The sequence below is a fragment of the Phacochoerus africanus genome, chromosome 11 (assembly GCF_016906955.1).
Source record: "Phacochoerus africanus isolate WHEZ1 chromosome 11, ROS_Pafr_v1, whole genome shotgun sequence".
NCBI lineage: Eukaryota > Metazoa > Chordata > Mammalia > Artiodactyla > Suidae > Phacochoerus > Phacochoerus africanus.
Window position 1 is genome coordinate 91,953,981 of NC_062554.1, and position 18,923 is coordinate 91,972,903.

At 37.6% G+C, this 18,923-nt stretch overlaps 1 protein-coding gene across 1 annotated transcript in view; it reads right to left on the bottom strand.

Annotated features, from left to right (window-relative positions):
* Positions 1-207: 207 nt before the first annotated feature.
* The window catches only part of RUNDC3B (RUN domain containing 3B), a 162,062-nt gene continuing 143,346 nt past the window's right edge, over positions 208-18,923 (bottom strand). Inside the window, exon 12 of the mRNA XM_047753923.1 lies at positions 208-2,070. Within this exon, the coding sequence (XP_047609879.1) occupies positions 1,925-2,070 (146 nt within the window). The 3' untranslated portion in view covers positions 208-1,924. The remainder of the gene's footprint in view (positions 2,071-18,923) is intronic.

Below are 18,923 nucleotides of genomic sequence, written 5' to 3' on the forward strand. Positions count from 1 at the left end.
TTATTTTTCTCTTTTTGCCCTTTTCTTGGGCCGCTCCCGCAGCATATGGAGGTTGCAAGGCTAGGGGTTGAATTGGAGCTATAGCCACTGGCCTATGCCACAGCAACGTGGGATCTGAGCCGAGTCTGCAACCTACACCACAGCTCACTGGCAACGCCAGATCCTTAACCCACTGAGCAAGGCCAGGGATTGAACCCTCAACCTCATAGTTCCTAGTAGGATTTGTTAACCACTACGCCATGATGGGAACTCCTTACCGATTGCTTTAGATACCTCACAATAGGGTACACAGAATTAAGAATAGATTAAAGGTACCATTTCTCAAGAATACTTGCATTACTACAAGTACTAAAGCCTTAAGCTAAAGGAATAAAGCTCAGAATATGCTCTGGTACATCTAAGATAATTTATTTTAAGGGCTCCCAGGCCTCCTTTGTCCCTAAAATGACACTGTTTGACCTGTCTTACATATAAGACTAGCCTTTTATTACTATTTATTGTCTCAAATTCCAAATTATGAGAGTAAAGCTCTAAATATTGCAGAGACTCACCACTCTCCCACATTACTAATGACTGTGATAAGTGCTTATCTCCTCTCAATAAAATATTTTAGGAGGAACATTCTTTCTATATGTCAAAACTACTAAGTTTGCATGTAATGTTTTATTAACAAATAGAAATAAGTATATGAAGTCCCCAATAGGCATTGTAGAAGCCTCTTCATGTAAACAATGTATAAAACTTCTTTGGCACAACTGATCATTTTTTCCTCATGTTATTATAGAAAATATACTTCAGATATTTTCTCTCTCAATACAGTGGAATTTTTAGGGACCAAATGTATAGTTCCAAAATTTGCAAAAATTTAAAAGACAGCTCATAGCTTTTTTTTTTTTTTTAAAGAAAACATTTTTTACAGTGTAGAAGTGCAGCAGTTTTTCACAGTAGCATCAGCTTTAAAATGAGATTAGGGCATGATTAATGATAGAAACTGTGAAGCACACATGACACAATTTGTTGCTGTACACCAGGGAGAAAAACAGCACTAGATGTCAGACATAGTGTTAAGTGTGGTGATTAGCCTACTGATCCTTACGTAAAAGCTTCTCAATTCCTTAAATGATCCTGAAATCTTTCCTGATAAAATACTTTTTCAACATTTGTTCTATGTTTTGAAATGTTTCCAACTTATGAGGCATAAGCTTGATCAATTTTTAAACTGATAACCTTTTAAGAAAATCTTGGGGAAACAATGACAAGAAACTTAATCATTTTACCGAAATGACCTAAAATACAGTAAAGTACTTTCCCTATTACCCTAACAAATTCAGAAACTGACTGAAGACACATCCTACAAAATTTATAAAATGTTATGGGGAATGTTCAGTTGATGCCAAATGATAACTGTTAAAATCTGAACAAGCCATTGTGAAACTGTCGCTGAGAGCCTTCCTCCTCACTTTAAAGACAAGGCATTTAAACAATGGAACCTAGGAAGAAATTCATGAAAAATAAGTCATTTTTAGAAAATTTGATCATTGAATAAAAGAGCAAAAGAAAATACTTGGCTAAAGCATCTAGAATAAAAACACTGAACTCAGTTTCTAGTAATTATGATAAATTTAAATATATGTACAATTTGCCAATGGACTGTTAATTTGGAGGATCACTTGAACGTTTTTTTAAGCCTATTCAATTTTATACTTCCTCAGTGACAAATATAAGAAGTTTAAAATGAAAAATGGCAGGATCTTTTTTTTTTTTACTCAGAAGTTTACATGGAATGGACTGAATTATATAATAAGCAATAGAATTCCAGACATGTGCCAGAACAATAGAAAATTCCAAAGGTTTTCCCAGCAGTCAAACTTATGTAAATTGAACATGTGTAACATAAAAACTTTTGGCTTTTACATAAAATTTTTCAAGATGGAGTTAGACCTGGACTTGTCATCTCTGTTGTAGGACTTGCAAGGTAGTCATTAGATTTTAGGCTTGTTAGAGATTTGTAACTTGCCACTGATGTTAGAGACCCACAGAGACCAAGTAGTGAGGGAGTATCTTCTTTACCTGAAAGTTAGGATGAAGTAACAAATATTTAATTGCCCTTGAAGCATGATAGCAATAAGATCCTAAAAGCATTAAAAACTTACATACTCTACAAAATACTGCAAAACATATCTAACTATAAAGTTGAACATCTATATGTCAACATGTTTGATCTTTTATCATATTCAATGTTACCCTTAAATATTTTAGAGGGATTATTTGTGCTTCTCATAAAGTTCTAGATACGGAAGTCTAAAATATGTTTTGGCACAAAAAAATAAAAGTTTAACTTTTTTTGAGAATATGGTCATATTCAGTTAGTAAAGGATAACAAAAAATGAAAGTAATGGTACCAGTGCCGAGGCCCACAGAAGTATCAGGAAATCCATACATAGATAAAGTAATGCAGTAGAAGCAGAATTGCTTCAATTCAGTTGGAGGGTTTGATTCACTTACTGAATAAACATTTATTCAGCATTTGCTCTGCATCACGAATATTGTCATGTGAACTTAAGGAGGCCTATGAAGAAGGAAGGCAGATCTCTTTCCACAGCTGAGGAAAACAAGTTCTTTCCAGAGCTGAGTATGTATGAACCTACAGTGTGCAAAACATCAGCTCTAAGTGGCTGGTGTGAGGCTGTGAAAGGCTAATTAAAGTCTTTGAAAATTAGCAGTTTTCCAAAGAAGATGGAAGGCTTAGGTTTTACTCATGTGGTTATAGAAGTATAAACAGAATCACATATCAGATGCTTGAATATTATATATTGTTTGAAACAAGCCCTCTGCAGTGTTCTTAGTGTGACTATAACCCACCTTGTCATACTGTATATGAGAGTTGTGGGGCTCTCTCCTTTATTAAACTGTAGACTCTTGAAGAAAGGATATGGAATTTATTGTGTTCATTATTATATTCCCAGTGTTAGCACACAGGAGATACTCATTAAATAATTATGTACTTAGTGAATGATTCAGTAAGAACTGTGCTGAGACACAGCAGAGCTCCTGTGTTCTTAATAGTTGTGGGACCTGGGGAAGGCACCTTCTCTGAGCCTGTTCCTTCCTTTGTAAAATGAGAACAGATACTGAAAGATGACTGTTAACTTCATGGTTTTTGCTGACTAAAATAATACAAGAAAATATAGTGGTGCTAGGAAAACATATGGAAGAGTAATTGTTACATTTAGGTTTAACATGTTTTTATCATTTTATGTCAGGATCAAAAGATACAGATATTTCAAGAAGCCTTTTAATGTTTAAGCTTAAGAGACATATTTCAGGCCAAAATGAGCTCTAGAGTTCTTCTAAATGCCCCAGGAACGCAATTACTTTGGATAGTCTCTCCCAAATTTCTAATTCATTATTGACCTCTAATGTTTTAAAGAGATTTCCTGCTAATTACAGATACAGATATATAATTGTTTTCTTTATTGCAAATATATATCATATGTCACAGTTTACCATTTTAACCATTTTAAGTGTACAATTCAGTGGCATTAACTACATTCACAGTATTGTGCAGCTATTGCCACTATTTCCAAAAATTTTCAACGTCCCAAACAAAAACTCCCTACCTATTTAAACAGTAACTCTCCATTCTTTCCTTTTCCACAGTCTCTGGAAACATCTAATCTACTTTCTGTCCATGAATTTGCCCATGCTAGATTCATTCTTATAAGCAGCATCATAAAATACGCCCTTTTGTGTCTGGTTTATTTCACTTAGCATTATGTATTTTTAAGGTTCATCCATGTTGCAGTATGTTATCAGAACTTCATTTTCTATGGCTGAAAAACAGTCCATTGTATGGATAAACTACATTTTGTTTCTCTGGTCATCTGTATGGGTGTATGGGTTATTTTCACCTTCTGACTAGTGGATATAATTCTGCTATGAACAATGGTATACAAGTATCTGTTTAAGCCTTGTATTCAATTCTTTGAGAATGTATACTTAGGTTAAATTTTTTAAACAAAGATTATTGGGCAGAGACAGGATTAAGATGGCAGAGGAGGAGGACTGGAACCCACCTTCTTTCATGAAAACAACAAAATTACAATCAACTGCTAAACAACCATCAATAAACTAGACTGGAAACTCCCAAAAAAGATAACCTCCACCAAGAGACAAAGACGGAAGCCACATGGAGATGACAGGAGTGCCTATGTGATATAAGCAATCCCGTACCTGCAGGATGGGCAATCCACAGACTGGAAAAGCTCACCCACAGGAGTGAGAGTTACAAGCCCCAAATCAGGTTCCCATGCCTGGGGGTCTAGCATTGGGAGGAGGAACCCACAGAGCATTTGACGTTAAGGGTGTCGCAGGGCTTGTGCTCAAGAGGTCCACAGGACTGGGGGAAACAGAGACCCCACTCTTGAAGGGCACACACAGGCTTTCATATGTCCCAGGGCAAAACAGAGACTCCATAAGAATCTGGGACAGACCTACCTCCAGGTCTTGGAGGATCTCCTGGGAAAAAAATTGTGGCTCATTGTGGGGTAAGAACACTGGATGCAAAGGTCTCAGGAATAATTGTCAGCATGAACTCCCCTGGAGGTGGCCATTTTGGAAAAATCTGGCACCATCCATGAGGGCTGAGAAGCCCCAGCCAAACAACAACTGGGTGGGAACACAGCCCCATTCATCAGCAAACAGGCTGCCTAAAGACCTCCTAGACACACAGCCACCTCTAATCATACCCAGAGACAAAGCACCACCCACCAGAGGGATAAGAATCAGCTGTACCTACCAGCAGGCAGGCACCAATACCTTCTATCAAGAAGTCTGCAGCAAATCCCTGTAACGACTTCAGCCACAAGGAGGCAAACATCAGAAGCAAGAGAAGTTATAACCCTATTGCCTGCAATAAGGAGACCACATAATCTACAAAATGAAGGCAAAGATTAAGAATCAGATAAAGGAACAGGAAAAAAACCCCAGAAAAACAGGTAACTGATCTAGAGATTATCAATCTCCATGAAAAAGATTTTAGAGTAGTGATAGTAAGGACGATTTAAGATTTTAGAAATAAACTGGAGGCAAACATTGATAAATTACAAGAAACACTGAACAACAAATAGAAGATGAGTTCCCACTGAGGCTCAGTGGTAATGACCCCAACTAGTATCCATGAGGGCGAGCGTTTGATCCCTGGCCCTGCTTGGTAGGTTAAGGATCTGGTATTGCCATGAGCTGTGGTGTAGATAGCAGATATGGCTTGGATTCCACATTGATGTGGCTATGTCATAGGCTGGCAGCTGTAGCTCCCAATATACCCCTAGCCTGGGAACTTCCATATCTCGTGGGTGCAGCCCAAAGGAAAAAAAAGAAACAACAACAAAAGATTTAAAGATTAAGCAAGCAAGCAGAGATGCAAAATGCAATAAATGAAATAAAAAACTCACTAGAAGGGACCAATAAAGAGGCAACATGAATAAGTGAGGTGGAAGACAGATTGGTGGAAATTACTGATGAAGACCAGAAAAGAGAAAAAAGACTGAAAAGAAATGAAGACAGTCTAGGAGAACTCTGAGACAACTTTAAACCCACCAACATCTGCATTATAGGGGTGTCAGAAGGAAAAAGGAGGGAAAGGGCCAGAGAAAATATGTGATGAGACAATAGCTGAAAACTTCCCTAACATAGGAAAGGAATCACTCTAATCCAGGAAGCACAATGAGTACCATATAAAATAAACCCAAGGAGGGACACCCCAAGACACACACTAATCAAACTTTTTAGGGCTGCACCCATGGCATATGGAGGTTCTCAGGCTAAGGTCCAATCGGAGCTGTAGCTGCCAGCCTATACCACAGCCACAGCAACACGGGATCTGAGCCATGTCTGCGACCTACACCACTGCTCACAGCAAGGCTGGATCCTTAACGTACTGAGCAAGGCCAGGGATGGAACCTGCGTCCTCATGGATCCTCATGGATGCTAGTCAGGTTCACTAACTGCTGAGCCATGATGGGAACTCCATATTAATCAAACTTAATCAATCTGACCAAAATTAAAGACAAAAATATTGAAAGCAGCTAGGGAAAAGAAACAAATAATACACAAGGGAACCACAATAAAGTAATTGGCTGATTTTTCAGCAGTAACTCTGCAGGCCAGAAGGGAATGGCATGATATACTTAAAGTGATAAAAGGAAAAAACCTCCAATCAAGATTACCCAGCATTGCAACAGAAGAAAGGCTGGGGGAAAAATGTAATTGTAATGTATACATGTAAGGATAACCTGACCCCCTTGCTGTACAGTAGGAAAAAAAAAAAATTACCCAGCAAAGCTCTCATTCATATGTGAAGGAGAAATCAAAAACTTTACAGACAAGCAAAAGCTAAGAGATTTCAGCACCATTAAACCAGCTGTATAACAAATACTAAAGGAACTTCTCTAGGTGGAAAAAAAAAAGGCCACAACTAGAAAAAAGAAATATTGCAAATAACAAGGCTCACTAGTAAAGGCATACACATAGACAAGGTAGGAGATCATCCACACACAAATATGCTACCAAAACCAGAAATCATGAGAAGAGGAGGGTACGAATGCAGAATACTGGAGATGCATTGGCAATTAAGAAACCAACAACTTCAGCCAAAAATTTACAATAGATAGACACAAAAATAAAAAACTATACTAAAGATAGTCATCAAACTATAAGAGAAGAAAACAAGTGAAGAATGGAAGAAAAAAGACCACCAAAACCAAATCAAAAACAATTAACAAAATGGCAGTAAGAACACACATATCAATAATTACCTTAAATGTAAATGGACTAAATGCCCCAACTAAAAGACAAAGACTGGCTGAATGGATACAAAAACAAGACCCATATATATGCTGTCTCTAAGAGATCACTTCAGTTCTAGGGACACATACAAACTGAGAGTATTGAAGAAAATGTTCCATGAAATGGAAATTAAAAGAAAGGTGGAGTAGCAATACTATCATAAGGCAACTTCTAACAGCCTTAAAAGGAGAAATTGACAACACAATAATAGTGGAGGACTTTAAAATCCCACTTACAGCAATGGACAGATCATCCAGACAGAAAATCAACAAGGATACACAGCCCTTAAATGATGCATTAGACCACATGGACTTAATATTTATAGATCATTCCATACAAAAGCAGGAGAAAGCACATTCTTTTCAAGTGCCCATGGAACATTCTCTAGGATAGATCACATTCTGGCCCACAGATCAAGCCTTGGTAAATTTAAGAAAATGGAAATCATATCAAGCATATTTTCCAACCACAATGCTATAAGACTAGAAATCAATAACAAGAAAAAAATGCAAAAAACACAAACACATGGAGACCAAACAACATGTTCCTGAACAACTAATGGATCACTGAAGAAATCAAAGAGGAAATTAAAAATACCTAGATGTAAATGACAACAGACACAACAATCCAAAAACCTATGGGATGCAGCAAAATCAATTCTAAGAGGAAAGTTTATAGCAAACAAGCCTACCTCGGGAAACAAGAAAAAATCTCAAACAACCAAACTTTACACCTAAAGCAACTAGAGACAGAAGAACAAAAAAACCCCAAAGTTAGCAAAGGAAAGAAATCATAAAGATCAGAGCAGAAATAAATGAAATGGAAATGAAGAAAACCATAAAAAAAATCAATGAAACTAAAAGCTGGTCCTTTGAAAAGATCAACAAATTAGACAAACCCTTATCCAGACTTATCAAGAAAAAAAGAGAGAACTCAAATCAATAAAATTAGAAGTGAAAAAGGTGAAGTTACAACAGACATCACAGAAATACAAAGGCACCTAAGGGACTAATACAAGCAACTATATGCCAATAAAATGGACAAGCTAGAAGAAATGGACAAATTCCTAGACAAGTACAGTCTTCAAAGATTAAACCAAGACAAAATAGAAAATATGAATGGACGCATCACAAATATTGAAATTGAAACCATGATTTAAAAACTTAAACAAAAGTCTAGGGAGTTCCCGTCATGGCGCAGTGGTTAATGAATCCAACTAGGAACCATGAGGTTGCAGGTTCAGTCCCTGCCCTTGCTCAGTGGGTTAACGATCCGACGTTGCCATGAGCTGTGGTGTAGGTTGCAGATGCGGCTTGGATCCTGCATTGCTATGGCTCTGGCATGGGCCGGGGGCTACAGCTCCAATTCGACCCCTAGCCTGGGAACATTCATATGCCGTGGGAGTGGCCCAAAGAAACAGCAAAAAGACAAAAAAAAAAAAAAAAGTCAAGGACTAGATGGCTTCATAGGTGAATTCTATCCAAAATTTAGAGAACAGTTAATCCTTCTGAAACTATTCCAAAAAATTGCAGAGGAAGGGACACTCCCAAACTCATTCTATGAGGCCACCATCACCCTGATACCAAAACCAAACAGAGCTACTACAAAAAAGAAAATCACAGGCCAGTATCACTGATGAGCATAGATGCAAAAATCCTCAACAAAATACTAGCAGACCAAATCAGCAATACATTAAGAGGATTGTACACCATGATCAAGTAGGATTTAGATCCCAGGGATGCAAGGATTCTTCAGTAACTGCAAATCAATTAGTGTCATACACCACATTAACAAACTGAATAAAAACCTTATGATCCTCTCAGTAGATACAGAAAAACCTTTTGACAAAATCCAACACCCATTTCTGATAAAAACCCTCCACAAAAAGTGGGCATAGAGGGAACCTACCTAAATATAGTAAGAGCTATATATGACAAACCCAGAGCTAACATCATTCTCAATGGTGAAAAGCTGAAAAATCCCTGCTAAGATTACAACAAGACAAAGATTTTTGCTCTTTCCACTTCTTTTCAACATAGTTTTGGAAGTCCTAGCCACAGCAATTAGAGAAGTAACAGAAATAAAAGGAATCCAGGAGTTCCCTTTGTGGCTCAGTGTTAATGAACCCAACTAGTAACCATGAGGATGTGGGTTTGATCTCTGGCCTCACTCAGTGGTTTTAAGTAACCAGTGCTGCTGTGAGCTGTGGTTAGGTCACAGATGTGGCTTGACTCCTGTGTTGCTATGGCTGTGATTTGACCCCTAGCCTGGGAACTCCATTTGCTGCAGATGTGGCCCTAAAAAGCCAAAAAAAAAAAAAAAAAAAGAAAAAGGAATCCAAATTGGAAAGGAAGAAGTACAACTATCACTGTCTGCAGATGACATGATACTATACCTAGAAAATTTAAAGATGCTACCAGAAAACTATTAGAGTTTATCTATGAATTTGGTAAAGTTTCTGGATACAAAATTAATACACAAAAATAAACTGCATTTCTATATACTAACCATGAAAGATCATAAAGAGAAATTAGAGAAACAATCCCATTTATCACTGCATCCAAAAAAATTTAATATATCTAGGAATAAAAATACCTGAAGAGACAGAAGACCTGTACTCTAAAAACTATAAGGTGCTGATGAAAGAAAAAAAAAGATGACACAAACAGATGGAATGATATACCATGCTTTTGAACTGGAAAAATCAATATTGTCAAAATGGCTATACTACCCAATGCAATCCCTATCAATTAACCAATGTCATTTTTCACAGAACTAGAACAAAATAAAGTTTGCTTGGAAACACCAAAGACCCAGAATAGCCAAAGCAATCCTGAGAAAGAAAAATGGAGTAGGAGGAATCAGGCATCCTGACTTCAGACTATACTATAAAGCTACAGTCATCAAGACAGTATGGTACTGGCACAAAACCAGAAATATATGTCAATGGAACAGGATAGAAAACCCAGAAACAAAACCATGCACCTATGGTCAATTAATCTATGACAAAGGAGGTAAGAATATATACAATGGAGGAAAGACAGTCTCTTCATTAAGTGGTGCTGGCAAAACTGGAAAGCTACATGTAAAAGAATGAAATTAGGACACTCCCTGATGCTATAAACAAAAATAAACTCAAAATGGATTAAAGACCTAAATATAAGACTGGATACTATAAAAATTTTAGAGGAAAACACAGGCCATATACTTGCCCCCATAAACTTCAACATTTTCTCAGATCCACCTACTAGAGCAATGACAATAAAAACAAAAACAAACAAATGGGACCTAATTAAAGGTTTCTGCACAGCAAAGAAAACCCTAAACAAAATGAAAAGACAACCCCCAAAATGGGAAAAAATATTTGCAAATGAAGTGACTGACAAGGGATTAATCTCAAAAATATACAAACACTTCCTGCAGCTCAATATCAAAAAAACAAACAATCTTATCAAAAAAATGGGCAGAAGATCTAAACAGACAATTCTCCAGAGAATACTTACTGATGGCCAAAAACCACATGAAAAAATGCTCAACATCACCAATTATTAGAGAAAAGCAAATCAAAACTACTGTGAGGTACCACCTACACCAGTCTGAACGGCCATCATCAAAATGTCTACAAACAATACATGCTGAAGAGGGTCTGGAGAAAAGGGAACCCTTTTACAATGTTGGTAGGAATGTAAATTGGTGCAACTAATATGTAAAACAGTATGGAATTCCTCAAAAAACTAAAAATAGAACCTAGGCATCTATCTGAAGATAACCATGGCTCTAAAATATATATACACCTCAGTGTTCATTGCAGCATTATATACAATAGCTAAGACATGGAAACAACCTAAATGTGCACTGACAGAGGAGTGGATAAAGAAGATGTGGAATATATACACAATGGAATATTATTCAACCATAAAAAGAAATGAAATAACAGCATTTGCAGCAACATGGATGGACCTAGAAACTATCATGCTAAGTGAAGTTAGACAGTGAGATACAAATATCATATGCTATCACTTATATGTAGAATCTAAAAAAAAAATGATACAATGACCTTATTTGCAGAACAGAAACAGACTGTGAAAAACTTATGGTTACCAAAGGAGACAGGCGGTGGGGGAGAAGGATGGAGTGGGCGCTTGGGATGGAAATGTTCTAAAATTAGGTTTTTATGATGGTTGTACAACTATAAATATAATAAAATTCATTGAATTAAAAACCAAAGATGGAGTTCCTGTCGTGGCGCAGTGGTTAACGAATCCGACTAGGAACCATGAGGTTGTGGGTTCGATCCCTGCCCTTGTTCAGTGGGTTAACAATCCAGCATTGCCGAGAGCTGTGGTGTGGGTTGCAGACGCGGCTTGGATCCCACGTTGCTGTGGCTCTGGTGTAGGCTGGCAGCTACAGCTCTGATTAGACCCCTAGCCTGGGAACCTCCATATGCCTCGGGAGCGGCCCAAGAAATGGCAAAAAGACAACAACAACAACAACAAAAACCAAAAAAACCCACAAACAACCAAAAAACAAACAAAACCCCCCCAAAGACTATCACACAGTAATTGTAAGACTTAATATCTAACATAGTTACACAGGACTTCTTGGAGAAACTGCTATCCTAGGTGTGGGCATGAAATATACTAAAGCAACTCAGAACATCTTGTTTTATACAAAGTAAGGAAGCTGTGACAGGCTACTGGAATGTGAAAAGGATACAGGAGCCAGCTTTTTAAGTGTCTCTCAATGTCCAAAAGTGATGGTGACCTCCTGATAAGATACTATGACAAAGATCCATTATTTATGTTATAGTCTTGCCAAGTATGTTTAACCTGAGTATAATAATGATGAAGAATTGGACAAATCTAAATTGGGGGCATTTAACAAAATAATTGGCTTGGGCAATTAAAATATACAAATGTCAAGTGAGAGAGAAAGAAAAGTTGGGGTGGGTGTACTCTGCTAGATGAAAAGACACCAAAGAGATTAAATGCTAAATATACTGAGTGATCCCTGATTGGATCTTGGACCTAAAACATCAACAACAACAGTAACAACAAAAAACCTTGAAGGATATTACTGGAAAAGTGGAGAAATCAGAATATTCAATAATTATCAGGTAATACTGTACTAAGGCTAAATTTCCTGAGATTGTAATGGTGTGGCTTTTTAAGAAAACATCCTTCTCCCTAGGAGATACATGTTCATGTGTTTGAGATAAAGTGTCATGATACCTGCAGTTTATTTTCAAATGGAGCAAAAGAGAAAGCATGGATATGTGAGTAAATAGATGGAGCACATGCACACAAGAGCAAGATAGAGCAACAAGTGTGATAAAATGTTAACAACTGGTGAATCTAGGTAAAGTAGATACAGGTGTTCACTCTCCTGTTCTTTGTTTATAGGTTTGAAATTACCCAAAACGAAAAGTTGAAGTGGGGAAAGAAGGCAAGACACGTCAAGTCCTTAGCTCTAGCCTAAGGAAACAAACCATACAGCAGAGCTTAGTGCATAGCTAGGAAAGAAAGCATGGGGGGGATCCACAGATCCCAGCCTTCAAAAACCTATGGCTGGTTTCTGAAAATGCTGACGATATGGAGCACACAGGGCAGCGTGGTCCCCTCGAGGAAGCCAAAAGAAGCTTCATTCCAACACTTCTTTTAAAAATAAAAAAATTTTGGAGTTCCCATTATGGCTCAGTGGAAATGAGTCCGACTAGGAACCATGAAGTTGTGGGTTCTATCCCTGGCCTGAGTGGGTTAAAGATCCAGAGTTGCTGTGAGCTGTGGTGTAGGTTGCAGACGTGGCTTGGATCTGACATTGCTGTGGCTGTGGTGTAGGCTGCAAACTACAGCTCTGATTCGACCCCTAGCCTGAGACCCTCTGTATGCCGTGGGTCATAGCTAAAAAAAAAAAAAATTTTTTTAAAGGTGTGTAAGGATCTGGAGTTCCCACTGTGGCTCAGCAGAAATGAACCCAACTAGGTTCAGGTTCAATCCCTGGCCTTGCTCAGCGGGCTAAGGATCTGGTGTTGCTGCAAGCTGTGGTATAAGTTGCAGATGTGGCTCAGATATGGCATTGCTATGGCTGTGGTATGGGCTGGTGGCTGTAGCTGTGATTTGACCCCTAGCTTGGAAATTTCCATATACCACAGGTGTGGCCCTTTAAAAAAAAAAAGTGCACAAGGATCCAATATTGTTATGTTCATTGTGACTTCAGCTGTGCAGCTATTATTATAAAAGGAAATTAGCAAAACTGTTTTAAGGCAGAGGATTAAGGTGATTATTACAAAATATTCTTGATTATTACAATATCAACAGCAGCTAATGTACATATATACATACACCTAAACACATGTAAAATTACTGCAGTGGATTAAAAAACAACAAGTATATTAAAATCTGAATAAGGATTTTTTCTTTTTATGGCTGCATCTGCAGTATATGTAAGTTCCCGGGCTAGGGGTCAAATCAAAGCTATAGCCACTGGCCTACACCACAGCCAGAGCAACACTGGATCCAATCCACATCTGTGACCTCCGCTGCAGCTTGTGGCAATGTGCATCCTTAATCCACTGAGTGAGGCCAGGAATTGAACTGGCATCCTAATGGAGACAGTGGGTCCTTAACCCACTGAGCCACAGTGGGAACTCCAATAGTGATATTTTAAAGGGAATTTATTGATATGGGGAAGAATGAACTTGTCAAAGTTAATGAAACTTTCTAGGCCAGATGAATGGGAGAGTGGTAGTTCCTAGCTCAAATAAATTAGTCATCAGGAGCAGATGGATTTTTGTTTTACAGCAAGAAGGATCGGTTTTGTTTTAATTATATTGATATGGAGTCTAGACAACATAAGACTTCAGATGGTACAGATGCAAATTTTATTAGAAATCATTCATTGAGCAGAATTTTGGGTAACCTCTATGCGTTCTCTATCCTAAAATGATAAAAACCACTTCTTGTCCATAGGGAACTTAGTATACGGTGGAAACAGACACAAAATTCTAATAAAATGCAGTTAAGTATAGTGAGAATAATAATTAAAGGGCATTACAAAAGCTCAAAGAAAAAGCATTCAAACCAAATCAGAAGGTATGGGTTAGGATACAACTAGGCAAGTTTCAGAGAGAAAGTCAGCACTGCATGGAACCCTAGTGGACATGAATGCCCAAGGAAGCAGAAGCCCAAGGAGGCTCTGCCAAGGAACAGCATGAACAAAGAAAGGCACAGAGGGAAGAAACAGTACCCAAGGTACAGGGAGCTCCAAGCAAGATATGAGACTAGAGGAATGGGCAAAGGCCGTAGAAGACTTCAGAGGTCATATTAAGGTGCCTGGAAATTATCTTGTAATAATAACACATTTGTATTGTGACTCAAAATCAAGTTTTCTGAATTCAGAGACTACATTCTTGATCATATGCTTATATAGCAGCGAGGCAGTGAAGCCTTTTACATGAGGAAATCACATGTGTAGTCTGCATTTTAAATACTTCAGGGCTCTGTGAAGCATGACTACAGTGGAAATAAAATGGATGCAGGGAAACCAATAAGAAAGTTATGGCAGCTGCCTTAACCACATAAGGGACACAAAGAATGGAACACAGGTAGAAATCCTCAGATAGTTAAACTCGTAGGACTTGGTGAAGGCAAAATGTTAGGCGGGAGGAATCATGAACAACTCAGTACATTTTGAGAACTTTTCAGTGAGATCACTGACCTTATAGGAAGGAAGAGAAGTTTGGAGTAGGAAGGACGGGGTCAATAAAGAAAGGAAGAGGAAGTAAATATGTATCCTAATTTTAAGGAATGCCTAAAGAGATTCTTCAGCCACTGTCATATACCCATAATTACAGAGAAAATGTTACATTGAGCTGTTGTGTTAAGAACCATGTTACTTACCATTTTGAGATATCAATGATCAAGAAAATGGTTGGTCATCATTTTGTGCAATAAAATTTCCAACCACCTGAACCAATGTGTGTTGTAGTTGTAGCTGGACATGAAGGAGATGTGACATAGTTGTTTTTGCATGTGCTTACATGAACTTGGTCACAGGTATTCATACTGATAACACTTTGAGTTACCTGTGTTTATAGGCTGCTTAAAAGGACTTCAAAAATATTGCAGTAAAACGTGCCCCTAAAATTAAGAATTTGTTCATAGAAAAGCATGAAAATGGACAGTAGGATGTAAATTTCACATTACTGAAACAAATATTCATTATAGGAATTACAAGAATTCATACTTGTAAAACAACACAAAAGTGCTTGTGAAAAAGCAGGAATCTGTAAAAAGGAGAAATCTTCCAAGTGATGAAGCTTAGTATACAAAAGAATTGCTTATCAAATGCCAGTCATGTAACCGAAGGCAAACTAAATTCCACAGAATGGATAAAATTTGAAGCATAGGCAATTCTTGTGATTTATTCATGCATCATGCAGGATTTCTGTTAAGATGTCAGATATCAATTTATCATGGAATTCCTGTGGCTTTTGAAGAGAAGCTTCAGGAACATCTGATCCAGTTGAGGAAGAAAATGAAACTAAGGTAAATAGCAAAGTATCTGCATTAAAAATGTGGAAGAGGAGTTCCCTTATGGCCCAGCAGGTTAAGGATCTGGCATTGTTACTGCAGTGGCTTGGGTCGCTGCTGTGGCATGAGTTCAGCCCCTGGTCCAGGAACTTCTACATGCTATGAGTGTGGCCAAAATTAAAAAAAAAAAAACAAAATAATGTGCAGGATACTTATTGGTAATTTGAAAGAAAATCCCTTCAAGAGTAGAGTACTATTTTAGGAAATGGTTTATTGTGGGAACAGATGACGATACTGTCAAAAAAGACATAGCTACTGACAATTTTGATTAAAAAATGATTCAGAAGAGATGTACTCTGAACATGAGGAAGCGCTTGACAATTTGTTTTTATTTTCTCTTCTACAGATACAGAGAAGTAAAGTTAATTTTTTTTTGTGGTTTTTTTTTTTTTTTTTTCCTTTTTAGGGCTGTACCCGCAGCATATGGAAGTTCCCAGACTAGGGGTCAAATCAGAGCTGCAGCTCCTGGCCTGCACCACAGCCACAGCAACATGGGGTCTGAGCCATGTCTGCGACCTATACCACAGCTGGCGGCAATGCCAGATCCTTAACCCACTGAGTAGGGCTAGGGATTGAACCTGTATCCTCATGAATACTAGTTGGGTTCATTACTACTGAGCCACGATGGGTTCTCTGTAAAGTTAATCTTTAAAATCTATGCTTAAGGTCTAAAAGAATCAATGAACAATCAGAAAATAAAATTAAGAAAACATTTCCATTTATAATAGCATCTAAAATAATAAAATACTTAGAAATAAATTTAACCAAAGGCATGCAAGAGTTGTACACTGACAACTATAAAATACTGTTGAAAGAAACTCAAGGTTAAAATAAATGGAAAAACATCCCATGTTTTCATGGATTGGAAGACAATAATATTAAGATGGCAATGTTTCCCAAACTGATCTACAAAGTCAATGTAATCCCCATCAAAATTCTGCCTTTTTTTCAGAAATGAAAAGTTGATTCTATAATCCAGATGGAAATGCAAAGGACGCCAAATAGCCAAAACGATCTTGAAAAGAAACAAAGCTGTAGGAATCACATGTCCTGATCTTAAAATCTACTGAAAAGCACAGTGAGTAAAACAATGTGGCAATGAAGTAAGGATAATGTGGCACTAGCATAGACACACAGACCAACAGAATAGAACTGAGGATCCACAAATAATCCCACATATGTTTGGCTAATGAATTTCTTTTTTCTTTTCTTTTCTTTTTTGTCTTTTTAGGGCCACACCCGCAGCATATGGAGGTTTCGAGGTTACGGGTCTAAATGGAGCTGTAGCTGCTGGCCTATGCCAGAGCCACAGCAATGCTGAATCTGAGCAGAGTCTGTGACCTTCACCACAGCTCATGGCAATGCCGGATCCTTAACCCACTGAGTGAGGCCAGGGATCAAACCCGCATCCTCATGGATGCTGGTCAGGTTCGTTAACTAAGCCATGACAGGAACTCCTGGAGTTTAACATGAATTCTAAGACCATTCAATGAGACAGCAAGACATAGACAACTGAAAATCTACATGGAAAAGAATGAAACTAGCACCTTAACTCACATCATATGCAAAAAATTTACTCAAAATGGACAAAAGCCTACATGTAAGGTCTAAAACTATAAACTCTTAAAAGGAAACACAGGTATGAATCTGCATGATTTTGGATTAGGTAATGTGTTTTTAGATGTGACACCAAAAGCCCAAGCAATCAAAAGAAAAATATATATAGGACTTGGTCAAAATGTAAAATTTTGGGAGTTCCCGTTATGGTGCAGTGGTTAATGAATCCGACTAGGAACCATGAGGTTGTGGGGTTGATCCCTGCCCTTGCTCAGTGGGTTAACGATCCGGCGTTGCCATGAGCTGTGGTGTAGGTTGCAGACGCGGCTTGGATCCCACATTGCTGTGGCTCTGGTGTAGGCTGGCGGCTGCAGCTCCGATTAGACCCCTAGCCTGGGAACCTCCATATGCCGCAGGAGCGGCCCAAGAAATAGCAAAAAAAAAAAAAAAAAAAAAAGTAAAACTTTGTAAGTCAAAGAACACTAGCAAGAAAGTAAAAACACACCCTGCAGAATGGGAGCAAATATTTGCAAACTGTGTATCTGATAAGGGTCTACCATCCAGAATATACGTAAAGAGCTATCACAACTCAACAATAAAGAGACAAATAATGCAATTTTAAAGTGGTCAAAGGATTTGAGTAGATCTATCTCTGAAGGTGATATATGAGTGGCCAATAAACACATGAAAAGATACTCAACATTATTCATTAGAGCAGTGCAAATCAAGATCAGGAAATATCACTTCACAACTACTAAGATGGCAATATTAAAAGATAGATAATAACAAGTGTTGGTGTGGGTGTGGAGAAACTGAAACCTTCACTGCTGTAGGAATGTAAAATAGTACTATCACTTTGACAAATAGTATGGCAGTTCCTCAAATGGTTAAACATATGATCCAGCCAATTCTGTTCCTAGTTATATATCCAAGAAAAGTAAAAATAGATGTTCATACAAAAACTTGTACATGAATGTTCATAGCAGCATTATTCATAAAAGCTCCAAGGTGGAAACAATCCACATGTCCAACTGATAGATGGACAAATTGTGGTATATCTATACAATGGGATATTATTTGGACATAAAAGGGAATGAAGCAAAGATAAATGCTACAACACGGAAGAACTGCGAAAACATGCTAAGTCGAAGCTAGACAAAAAAGCTACACATTGTATGATTTCAACATATGAAATGTCCAGAATTGACAAATCCAAAGAGATAGAAGTAGATTAATAGTTACTCAGGGGCTGGGGAAGGGAATTGGGATTAAATGCTAAGAAGTATAACAGGGCTTCTTTACTGGGAAATGGCAATGTTCTGGAATTAAACAGATGGTTACACAACACTGAATATGCTAAACACGACTGAACTGTATACTTTATCTGTATTTATTATATTATTTTTCTTTTTATGAAGGTACCTGTGGCATATGGAAATTCCTGGGCTAGAGGTTGAATTGGAGCTGCAGCTGCAGTCTACACAGCCACACTTACACTGGATCCGAACCATATCTATGACCTATACCACACCTTGTGGCAATGCTGGATTCTTAACCCACAAGCAAGGCCAGGGACTGAACCCAAATCCTCTCCACACTATGTTAGTTTTTTAACCTTCTGAACCACAATGGGAACTTCTGAATTGTATACTTTAAAATGGTAAATTTTGTATTATAAGAATTATAATAAAACAGTTTTTAAAAAGTCTAAAAAAACTTTTTCATTTATTTTTTATTTTAAATATAAAAACGCTAAGGGGTTTGGAAACAATGTGTTACAGTTTAATTGTTGACATTTTCTTTTTCTTTATTTTTTTTGGTGGTGCATACAATAAATATATCATTTGATTAGATTTGATGAAATAAAGGAGCTACTAGGAGTTTCTAGCATAAGAGCTGTCATACATAAAAGGCTTAAAAAATACTTCT